The sequence below is a fragment of the Patagioenas fasciata genome, chromosome 1 (genome assembly GCF_037038585.1).
Source record: "Patagioenas fasciata isolate bPatFas1 chromosome 1, bPatFas1.hap1, whole genome shotgun sequence".
Taxonomy (NCBI): Eukaryota; Metazoa; Chordata; class Aves; order Columbiformes; family Columbidae; genus Patagioenas; species Patagioenas fasciata.
Genome location: NC_092520.1, coordinates 102429959 through 102442743, shown reverse-complemented (window position 1 = coordinate 102442743; position 12785 = coordinate 102429959). Strand labels below are relative to the sequence as shown.

The 12785-nt window shown below is 35.0% G+C and overlaps 1 protein-coding gene across 12 annotated transcripts in view; it reads right to left on the bottom strand.

The window, feature by feature from the left end:
- The window catches only part of DMD (dystrophin), a 1243922-nt gene that overhangs the window by 793475 nt on the left and 437662 nt on the right, over nucleotides 1–12785 (bottom strand). For 11 of the 12 annotated variants that reach the window (XM_065859822.2, XM_071812115.1, XM_071812091.1 and 8 more), the window contains exons 8-9: nucleotides 4755–4933; nucleotides 3653–3775 (exon numbers count right to left, since the gene is read on the bottom strand). In XM_065859822.2, coding sequence (XP_065715894.1) covers nucleotides 3653–3775; nucleotides 4755–4933 — 302 coding nt within the window. The remainder of the gene's footprint in view (nucleotides 1–3652; nucleotides 3776–4754; nucleotides 4934–12785) is intronic. The other variant, XM_065859832.2, reaches the window with a different exon arrangement.

The window sequence follows — 12785 nt, the reverse complement described above, 5'->3', positions numbered from 1 at the left end:
AGTTTGTCAGTTTAAATACTAAGAGGAATCTTGCACGCCAATTGTGTATTTTCATATAACATAATGTAGAACGAAGAAAACATAACTCCTGTCAAAACAAGAAAAATATACAACAATATTTATGTAATGGGCCTAACTTTGCATAACATATAATTTAAGGCAGCCACACTCACATCTGGCTTTTAGACAGGCTTGCCAAAACCTTACTTACAAAAGTACCAGTCTCAAAACATGCACAGGTTTTGTTCATTCCAATTTCCTTGATGCTTACATTTTCAGCACTCTTTTTCCAATATAAAAAGTTTCTTTTCTAGGTACTTCAGTGTTTTACTTTTTTTTTTTTTTTTATCTTGAATCCTTTTAAGGCAGTATATTTTATGTCCTGTGAAGTTCAGGTAGTAGGTAGCAAATAAAAATGAAGACAGTGAGATAAGAGTTTTGCCTAGGATCAATATTAGAAACCACTCTAATAAAACATTTTTGGAAAAAACAGAAAGGAAACCTATCATTCTTCTTGGTCAGCTATTCAATGAGATGAAGCAATATAACAAAAACAAAAGCTTTCAGAAATATAAACCACAAGCAAAATAGTATTTTTAAACTGGGATTTTGAAATATCTCAGAAAATTAACTTTTTGACAAGTGAAGCCTAACAGACCATCTAATTACAGAGACTGAACACAAGACAAAACACAGAGCTGCACAGTCAGGCAAGCTTTCTGTAATTGCTAAGCAGTAACTGCCATCTGAAACATGTCAACATAAATATATTCTCTTGGGCTTTTCTTAATATAAATACAGGGAATTCAAGGATTTAGGTTTGAGGAGTGAATTCCTATCCCAAGATCTGCATGAGTTTATCAACACTTTCTAAAGAATAAAAGACAGAGGAGGAAAGCTTTTCCTGAGCATTAGTAGAAGAGCTGCATTTAAGAAGGTTTAACAGCTACAGACAGAAGTGGTCAAGCATAGATCAAATAAAAAGAAGGCACTGAGCAAACTGTTCGGTAGAACAATGATTTTCTTTGAATCTCAGATGTGCCATGGTTAAGCCAAGCAAGCAAAGCAAGACTTGTCCGGCTTTGCAATTAAAATACTAGGCCTTACAGGTATACTAACAGAACAAGAATTCAGAAAGTAAGGGTGAATTTAAAGACACACAGGTTGTGAAGATATTAGGAAGTGTGGAGATGGGAAAACTGAAGTGAAAAGTAACAGAATAGACAAGGGTAGAAGATAGAAGGGAAAGGACTTTGACAGATGATCACGTAAGAGGAAATGTTATGCCTTCTTGCCAATACGGAGCTCATAGAATCATAGCTCGTTTAATTTTTGCAATTTACAACAACTGATATATACAGTAAAAGTATGGCATATATGGTGGAATTTGCAGGATAACATTCAAAATCTTTGATATAAGGTCTTGTTTCCAGGACTACAAAACCTATTGGACTGCAGTTCAAAATGCAGAATTGAAAAACATCACCCAATTAAACACTATGGCATTTAAGATCACTCTTAGCAGCTAGATCCTCTAGACAGAAGTAGGTGAAAGACTTTTTGTTGATAGCTGCCGTGTATCTTCTTTGGTTATATTGAGGAAAGTATAATATTCTTGTCTTTTAAGATGAAGGTTTGTAGAGATACAAAAAGAAAAAATGACTTACACATTTCAAGAGCAGACCAACAGACTTAATGAAAATCTCACTCCTCAGTGATAACACCTAAGAAACCGCTGAGACTGGCAGATCAGTAAAATAAATCTGAAATTTTTCTTTGATAACTAGATGGAAATGAGAGACAGCTTCCTAAATTTCACAAAATCCAAGGAAAAAAAGTTGACTTCATCTCAATTTCTTTAATGTGGTCACCTAGTGAAGTAGATTTTACGGAAAATCAGTTGCAATATCAATAGTGGTATAAAAAAATCATAATATGGCTGACAGAAAATAGGAGGGTTACTAAAAACTGAAAAGGAAATAACAATTATTTCATTTAGTTAAAATACATAGGATTATTAAGGTATATCGGCTAGGTGACAACTGTTGTTCAAGAAATAAAAGGCTAGAGGTACCAAAAAAAAAAAAATTTTTTTAAAAAATCATTAACACTGATTAAGAATTGCACATATTGAATCAGTATATTAATTAGTGCTATTTGCAATCCAAGTTTATCTTAATTATCAGGAGACTATATCTGGTGATAGTCACTCTGGATATTTAAGTGAGTGTTTTTCTTTCATTAATATTTGTTGTGGCTCTAGCACAACAGGGTCCAGTTCTAGCTAGGCCTTCAGATTCTGTCAAATCAGCAGGATTATAATATTGTAGTAGTAGTTATTGCAAAAGTGTAAGAGACAAAGCTTCCAAATTCAGGAATATGAGATCTGAACACTGGAATGCATGGCAAGGACTGAATAATAGCATGGTATTTTCTTAGTAGAGTTTGATAATACATTTTATATAACTGACTTCAACTATATCAGTTTGTACATTATGCCTGATGGTGGGAGTGCTGACAAAACCCACAATGGATCACAATAAAAGTAGCTCAAGAAAAGAAAAAGTTGTATTGTAAGTCTTCATTCTTCTCTATTATCAGGATAGTATCTAAGTAGAATAAATCAATTATACTAGTTTTAAACACCTTATTTAAAAGCTGTATTAATCATCACCGCAACACATTTGATGTTAGCATAATGTAGCAGGGCTCATGCTTATGTGCACAGGATTTCTTTCCTAGAGTATTTAAAGGAAGCCATTATTCAGTAAAATACCTGTCATTTGAGGAGTAGACTTGGCAACACAATGTTGAATTTAAGTGTAATTTTGCAATACATTTTTAGAAGTTAGACAGAATTTAGTCTCTACAAGCAAACTCATACTGTAGTGCTAAATACACACAGATCTCTTTTCCCTAAAGTGATGAAAGGAAAGCACATTGCATTATACAATATGGCCTTTGCCTCTCACACTTGTCAAAAGTTATAAAAATCCAGCTAATGAAATGCTCATTATACGAATTGCCTGAAACAAGTTTCATTAAACTACTGCAGCTGTTTAAAAGTCAAAAACCCCAAACACAAAATGCTAACCTGAATGTTGGCCTGGTGGTAAAGTGACTAGCTGTTATATTCTAATCAGGTCATATAAAGAATACTAAATTTAATGTTTCCTTTCTCTTCATTCCAACTACAGTAACCTTCTGAGAAATGACATCACTCTATTTTATTATTTTCTTTAATAGATTTGAGGGTCAGGAGAAGCAAGAGAAAACCAATGGTTCTTGTTTTCCTATAATCAAACCCAAGACAGAAATACAATGATTAAATGTCAAATACAGCGTATGTTTAGTTTGTTCTTCTAACACTCTTTTGAAGCAATATATGTACTATTTTCAAAAATGACATAAAGGAAGCAGTTTATAATTCTAAACCAGCAGTGTCTGAATGTTGTTCATCCCTAACAATGAATGTAACACCTGTTGTCAGCCACGCTGAAATACATGGTAAAAAGTAACCACTCGACAGATACTGAAACACCTAGAAAAAGTAGATCATCAAGATCACGTATAAGCAAAATGCACAAACTCTTTCACTCCAAGCACAAGCTTAATAAAACAGTTTTTAAAACAAACAACAATATTGACAGACCTGTGGAGGAATCTGCCTCCTTTTTTGGTCAGGGGATGGGACATATACAGCTTGTGTATATGTGTAACTTTTGAACCGTGGTTTAGGAGAAGGTGAAGGTCTCTGTGGTACACTGACCGTGATCTACAAAGAAGAAATTAGAGGTGGAAAGAAAAGACGTATGGATACGTCAATGGATTATAGAAGTAATGATTTTAAGAGTAAGTGAAGAAAAGAAGTATGAAGGTCATCACCAGTTATATTTTTCAAGGACAGTGTTGGTATCCAGCAGTCAAAATTGGGATGGTATTAAGGAAAGCTCTCATTTAATCTGACATGCTTTCCAAAAGCAACAAACTCTCAGGACTCAATACCAGCAGAATACCCATGTAAATTGAAGGTTCTTTAAAATTTACAAGCAAAGGCCCAAAAAACACGTGATCTTGTAGTAAATTCTGAATAAACAGAGCCAATACTCATCTGCTTGGTAAAAAGGCTAAGAATCCCAAAACCAAGATACAGATTAAATTCAAACAAGTACACTAGGCCTGAGATCTGCTTAATACTTCAGCAGAGACTGTCTAATTATTTCAGTCAAAAACATAACTGACACAGCAAGAATAAATTAATTCCAAGTATTACATGAGGTTTTTGAGAGACCAACTGTTATCTGAGAACAGATGATCTTAAAACACAAGTCAATGTCAATAAAATTGCTAAAAAATTAAAAATGTACCATGACTATGGAGCAATATCAACTGCTGTTCTCTAAAAAAGGTGAAAAAGTTTCTACATGTCTGTGTTTAAATGTAAAACCTTCCCCAGTGTCTGTTTTCTTCCTTGTGGTGCCCTTTGAAATCAAAAGACCCAGTGCTGTAAAACAGAAGTGCAAAGCACTTATTTGCTGAACAGTCACTTTTGAAACAGGCCAGTGAAAGGTGAAAAACAGTATGGAACTACAGTTCATGCATGCAAGTACACATGACGTGCCTGTGGTGAAGCGACTTTGTCCACTATGCCTGTGGGTTTTTTTGCATTCCAGTGGGCATCTAGCATCAAACTTATGGGGTAGGTATGGGGAACAAGAGCAGCAAGATGAATGCAGAAAAGTGAAACAACTCACTTCTTGTGAAAAATGCTGTTGATGTACTTGTATGTGCTCTTCTCTAGTAACCCTTGAGTGTCGTGGCAACATCTCCACCTCCCTGATTGCTTCCATGGTAACTTGCTGGGGCAGAACTTGGAAGAGGGAGGTCACGTACATTAAGATGGACTTCTTATCTGGACAGGCAGTTGCAACGTCTGGAAGGCAAATGAATATGCATCATTTTGGTTTCCACATTAGACATGAGAAATGGGCAATCAACTTCACGGAAAGTTTACAGACTAATGAGCAATCTATTGTCCATGTGAATTCTCTAGAGACTAATTAAAACCTAAAATCAGTTCCAAAATTACAGACTAAACTTGCATACCAATGAGAAGGAGTCAAAGTTTATAAAGGTAGCTGTTATCTCATTCAACATGAACTTTCTGCCTATATTTCCTTAGTCAAAATGCACATAGTATAAAATTTGACACTGTGATCCTTATTAAGCAGAACTAGACATTGGAAAGAGTGTATTTTCTTGTACGATATAAATACTCTTGTTAAAAAAAAATAACGGAAAGGTCATTTTCAAAGTCATGCCTTGTATGTTCTCTTCACGTAATTTAATAATTGGAAAAGCTGATGTAGGAAAAGAAAAAGATTTACAGTTTATTCTAGCAAATGGGTTCACACAAAAGAACTACTGAAGCCAACCTCTAATAAAGCTACATAGCTTTTATGTTCTACTCAGTCTTACATTCTTCATGAAGTCTGTGGAACATGTAAGGAACGTGGTACTCAGACTTATTAAAATACATAATTAGTAACTCTTAAAAAAAAAAAAAAACACAAAAACAAAACACAAACAAACCTGTAAAATCTTTGTGGACTTTAGCAGTCAGTACAAGAAACTTTGCATGAACACAAAGACAATTTTGGGTTTTGCACATAGCCACAACAGGTATCAACAGGAAATGTGATTTACCTGACTCAACATTTCAAATCAATAATAATTTGTAAAAAAGTAAGACACGTTGTATCTCTTTGAAGTAGTTACTTTGTTATTTGGCATTGATGTTTACCTCCTACACTAAGTCTAGTGAATCAAGATGCAAAAAGACTTTTGTACATAACTATATAATTAATTCCATAAGTATTTTAACATAAGCACTGGTAGAAAGCCAAGAGCTATGAGTTTTTATTGTCCTAGGTCAATCCTGGCATAGCAAAGATTTCAGTTTGGGAGGGGAGGCAGGGGGCGAATCCATTAATATATTCTGGCAAATTCAATAATGCTACAGGGTGGTATTGCATTCTGTCTTCCTAACATGCGGGATCCATAAGGGAAGGAACCTTATGTTAAAAGCTTGGCACATATTTCAAAAATCAATAGAAGATATCCTATCAATAATTTTACTTTGGCTTTGTGATCCATCTCCATACCTTTATCTGACTGGGAAGAGTAGCTGACATGCCAGAAGGCTGTGCTGCCATCCAGCGAGACCTGGACACGCTGGAGAGTTGGGCGGGGAAAAATTTAATGAAATATAACAAGGGAAAGTGTAGAGTCTTACATCTGGGCAGGAACAACCCCAGGTTCCAGTATAAGTTGCGGAATGACCTATTAGAGAGCAGTGTAGGGGAAAGGGACCTGGGGATCCTGGTGGACAGCAGGATGACCATGAGCCAGCACTGTGCCCTTGTGGCCAGGAAGGCCAATGGCATCCTGGGGTGTATTAGAAGGGGGGTGGTTACTAGGTCAAGAGAGGTTCTCCTTCCTCTCTACTCTGCCCTGGTGAGACCACATCTGGAATACTGTGTCCAGTTCTGTGCCACTCAGTTCAAGAAGGACGGGAAAGCACTGGAGAGAGTCCAGCACCGGGCAGCAAAGATGATTAAGGGAGTGGAGCATCTCCCTTATGAGGAAAGGCTGAGGGAGCTGGGGCTCTTTAGCTTGGAGGAGACTGAGGGGGAGTGTCACGAGGATGGAGCCAGGCTCTTCTCAGTGATAACCAATGATAAGACAAGGGGCAATGGGTACAAACTGGAACACAGGAGGTTCTGCCTAAATTTGAGAAGAAACTTCTTCTCAGTGAGTGTGACAGGACACTGGAACAGGCTGCCCAGGGAGGTTGTGGAGTCTCCTTCTCTGGAGACATTCAAAACCCACCTGGATACCTTCCTGTGTAGCTTCATCTAAGTGTTCTTGCTCTGGCAGGGGGATTGGACTAGATGATCTTTCGAGGTCCCTTCCAATCTCTAACATTCTGTGATTCTGTGATACATTATGAAAGTGTTTTGTTCTACTTAGAACTACCTGGAAAAATGACACATTCCCTCCAACATCCCCACCCCTATAAGGTTTATTGTACAGTACACAGAAAATGCTCATTTAAAACAAACAAAAAATCACGACACACAAACACACATGACTTTTCCAAATCAAGTCACACTTCAGCCCTTGGTCTTTACAGGCTTCACCTCTGTGACAGAATTTAGGAGTATTTTGATATCACCATCTTCTTGTCTTCCCATTAATTTTTAACACTATTTTGTTCTACTCAGTGTCCACTAGTAATTGATGTTTATAAGAATATCCATGCCTTTATACAGACAAGAATACACACTGAAAGAACAGATATTAGTGCCAGCTGTGATTTTTTTCAGTTGTTGTTCATAATTTTCCATTTCAAAATGTTTTGGTAATCAAATAGGCAAATACCTTATCATTTATCTACACAAATATCTCATACAATAAATAAAGCAAGTACCTTGCAAACAATATACATGCCAAAAATTGTTTGCCCATTCTATCTGACAAAGCAAAAGTATATATGCAGCTGTCAGAATCCACCAACAAATAGAAAAAGATATAATTATTTAATTATTATAATTATTATTTCATCACAACAATAGTCTAATATATCATCTTTACCACCTGTTTAGACTGATGGATATTTGAAGTCCTAGTAGCTAGGCACTGAAAAATTTAAGCACTTGCTTGCAAGGAAGTTCTCTAATTCCTTGGAAACATGTCTGTTTTCATCTCTGGAGGCAAAATACCTGTCAAGCCAAGCTACAGCCTCTAGAATCTAAACTTTAATTCTCAGAAAAATACACAAGATATTTAACAAAATAAAGTCAACATATGTAGATCATTTAGAGAGAATAGTCTCTACAGGGCAAGTATTCATTCAAATTGGGAAAGTAAAGAGATATAAATCAAACCCCTTCTTTAATACACAAGCTGGAAAAAACTGCCTGATGCTAAAGAGACTACACAAGAGTTAGAATTTTACCATGAATTTTAATGTATGATAACATCCTGTTCATCCAGTGACACAGCTACTTGGTAACAAGTCCCAAAAGAGCAGGAAGAATCTGGATTCACCACATAACTTTAAAACCATGAAACAAACAGCAATCCACCCCAGTTTAAGGGCTGCTGTCTTTAAAGGGTTATTACAGGTTTAATTCAGGAAGTAATTTGTCTGATAAAAGTTCACTACAGCTTGATTTTTATTAACAACTATTCTTCATTTTCTGATGAACATAACTACAAGTTTGATTGTTGAGGATGGGTGACTAAAACAAACCTGAACTGCTCCAAAACCAGTTCTTTTCTGTAGTGTCAAAGAAGTAAGTAAATAAATAAAAAGCCAAACTCTTCAAAAAGTGATCCAACAGCCAATTTTTATAAGCTTTGCAGTTCACAAGCAGTTTGTTCTTGCATCTGTATGTTCTGTCAATGAGTAATTCCCTGCCAACATTCCCAGTTCCGGTGGAAAGAAGCATGAGTGAAAGTGAGGATGATATGAAACACCTAAATAAGTTTCATATTGAAAATAACTGTACAGGTCTACCCACAAAACCAAAATCCATCATTTTGTTATACAATGTTATATTATGTATACACAGCCACAGACAGAGTGCAAATTACATGCATTCATGCAATTATTGTTCTCAGTTTTCAAATACACATCTACTTATAATATAGCCATTTCTATTTATTAATATTTTGCTTTCTCAAAGCTTTGACCAAATAACAGTTTTGACACTGTTTGTGCTGATTCCACTAACTCTTTGTATCAAACTAACAGCAAAGTAACTTTAAAAGAAGCAGCTTAAAAGCCTGCTGCATTTCCAGAAAGATATTATTGTACTTAAATTGCTGATGTGGTTTCTTTACATTGAGAGACAAATTCTGAAACATACTTCACCTTCTTTACACTGCTGAGAAGCAAGATAAGACTTGAGTCCTGTAAATACAAGAAATCCTTCATCCTCAAAAAAAAGTAGGTAGGATTTTCAGATAATCACCAAGTAGAAACCAGAGGAAACAACAACTTTTAAATCCTACACATCACCTAATACTGTTGGCTTCCATGGCAACAGTAATAATAAAAAATCCCAGTATTTGAATATTACTTGCTGCTGTCCCTCATGAGATTTTTAAAATGTACTAAAAAAATCCATTGCCCTCTATTCCATAACACTGAAATTCTCAAATTTTATTTGAATTATCAGAAATAATGCAGCTTTTTTCCCGATAAATCGAGGCTGCTGTTTTTCCTTCTATCAAAGATAGTTTTCTTTTTAAGGCTTATTAATTATACAAACACAATATCAAAATTCATTAAAATTTCTGAAAACAATCCAAATGCATCTGTTTAGAAAGGATTTAAAAGGTGCACAGCAGGTAAGCTAGCTGCTCACTCTCTCAGATTTACTGTCACTTGTAGTTTATCTCCTGATTGTGAAAGCATGAAATAAAATGTATTTCATTCTTATTTGAACACCAAGAAACAAGCAAGATTAGCAGGCAAAGAATATAAGCTGTTTTTCTTAAAGATATATAAAAAAATCCCACAGCTAGAACCTGGACTCAAAATGATATTGTTCTACAATCTATGTTTAGACTAAAACTACAGTAATAGTAATGATAATAGCTGGAACAAAAGAAGTATTAATGGTTTCCCCTACTGACTCTCACTGCTGCCAGTGAGATCTCGAAGCAATAAAAACTGTGCTATTTCTCAAAGATCAGTCAGTTGCTGCAGTTTCTGCAATTATTGACCTTTTTTGTTTGTTTTTTAAACTTGTAATTATTTTCTGTCCTGTTTTTGTACTCTCTTAGCAGATTGTACATTAATTTCAAAATGAGGAAAATATTCACAAGAAATCTCAAGGAATAGCAGTGGACTTGCAGACAGACAAAAATGGAATAATTTATGAAATACTGCATAACTCTAAATATTGAAATATAGAAATTTTAACTGACAATTCTTTAACAATGTTAAAGAGCAGACAACTGCTGCCCTTTTTCTAAAATTAATTCCTTAGTGCACTTCACAACTGAGGGGAAGATATTTAATTAAACATAAATCTATGTGTCTACAGACTCTTGGGATGAAGACAGTCAAAATCTAAATAGGAAGGCTGTATAAGGCAATTCAGCCTATTCCATTCCCTGCTAGTACTAATGGTGAATTGAAGTTCTCTTAGTAGAGAGAATCCCTTAGTAGAGAATCCCCTAGTAGAGAGAACCCCTTTAGCCTGCACTTTTACACAAGTTAAAAAAGAAAAAAAGAAAAAAAAAAAAAAAAAAGGAGCAAAACTGAATGGCTCCATTTATTGCCAGTGATATAAACAAGCAATCAAAACATTATTTGAAATAGGACCGAGCAAAATTCAAAATTTTTTGAATGCTGTACAGTAGGCCACATGAACAAGCATGGTGATCACAGTCTGTATTTTTTGTACAATAAAAGTCACATTTTGCAAAATAAACTGTCAGCAATACACACAAAATACATATACACAACGGAAGTAAAAGTAGAAAACTGGAGGAGAGCCCAGCGGTGACCTAAAGTCAGAGAGTGGAACCATTATTTTTCTTATTTCCTATGGATATGAAGCTCCCAGAAGAAAATGCTGTTATTTTTTCAATAGACTTTTCCTTAAGAAAGTAAATATCTTAAACTTTATGGTTAAGATGTACAGGATACCTTCAAAATGCTGACCACAACCATCCTTTTTAGGCTTTGTTGAATGAGGTCACAACAGCAGCATGAAGAAAATATCCTCAGAAGTTTAACATACTTATGTTTGCCTTTTAGAATTACAAAGACAGGACAGGATTTGTGGAATTAAAGTGCTGAGGGATTCAAGTATCTGGTATTAAAAAAATTCAGTGGCAGAGAATACCTTAAATCTGTTTGAATGTCTGTTCTGGTGTGCTGCACGAGTGTGAAGGAGTATTGGACTGATATGCAAACACTGTCCTCGTTGAGTGAACTTGACACTATCTCTGGTTTTGAAATCTGTCAAATCAGACTTAACATCTATTCTGAACAGTAGAAGTGATCCTTATTTTCCTTCACTTTTCTTACAATGTTAAACATTTATTTAATAACACCACAACCTTTTCACCCTAAGCGATATCTACCATAAGCATGTTCTTAGCAGCAAAAATAGCGACAGAAAGAGATGAAGTCAAAATTGCAATAGAATAAAATGCTGGTTTGAAAAAGTGGGGGTGCATATGTTAACATTTTTATTCTAGGTGTTGTATATTAATATTTTTTTCAATGAATAAGAGTGAACATAACTCTCATCAATGTGCTGAAATAATGAAGAAAAGGCAATATTTAATTTTCTTACACCACTGATATACACCAGGGAAAGCTGCCTTCCGGTTATCCAAAGCCCTCAAATGGAAATGCACTGAGGAGCAGGGCAGCAGGGAAAGAAAAGAAAACTGAAATACACCCCATCACCTAGGTCCTCCTTAAGAGTCCTAAAAATAAAGATCAAGTGAGTTACGCTGACTGATATCTAGATTCAGGAATAGTGTACAAAAAATGGTAACATTAGCAGGTATCCAAACAGTAATTTTATTAACAATGTTTGAGTTGTCAGCAAACAGGTCAATAACTCAGGAAGCAAACGGGCCTATGTTTCAAAATATTGTACGTTTTCCATTTAAGTTTTATAAATATTTAGCCTTGAAAAGTTTTCATCTGCATATTTCTCTTGTATCAATCCCTATTTATTGTTATGTTTCAGTCATCAGAGAAATTATGGTAATGATATCTAAAGATCAAAAAAGTATTTCTACCATAAAATTGTCATAAAACATTCTGCGGGTATTCTCCAAAAGCTAGACAGTATTGATTCCAGCTGAGTCCAGATTATCACTTACTGTAGTATCAGGAAAATTTTTCCTACTGGGACTGGCTGTACAAACACACGAAGTAAAAAAACTGTTGTACAACTATTGTCTTCAGAATTTTAGCTCCAACCATGAGCTGTTTACCTGCAGCAGAGCTACACACACAATATATGCTTTACTGATTCTGTGATTGTCGGAATTGTGAAATGTAATAAAAGAACCAGAAGAGCTAAGTCAGAATTAGCAATTTCCAAAAGCCAGCATAATCGGTGAGCAAAACCAGAACATCAATGCCAATTAATTAAAATGGCAAATGAAGTAGACAACTCAAAATGTACGAATTAACATTCAGTCTTGTTAATTACATCTATTATAAATTTTGATCAGACTGATTGAGAGAATTTATTTAGAATGGAAGATGGTTTGCAGTCAATAATTCTGAAAGGTAATTATGAAAAAAAAAAATAGAGACTGAACTCCGGTAACTAAAGATTTTAGAAGTTCTTATGGAAATAAATTCATTACTCTTATATCATTGTAAAATCTATCATAAAAATATAATGTAAGATAAATGGAAAATGGTAATAGAAATGTAAACAGATAACTTTGAATAAACTATGGAGAGAGCACTATGCATACTGGATGGGTGATACGACACTTAACAGAAGAAGGTAATAGCTCTTTGAGTGCAGTCAAAAGCCACTGGAAAACAGTATTCTTCTGAGGTATTAGGGATAAAATGAGACAGAAGCATTTAATCTTTTTCTAGCAAGATCTCCCAAAAAAACCCAATACATTACAGCTGGGATTAAATTGTGAATTTGATATCTCAAAGTTAAAAAGTAATTCAGAGTCAGTACTCAATTTCAACCTATTTTTCTAAAGTATTT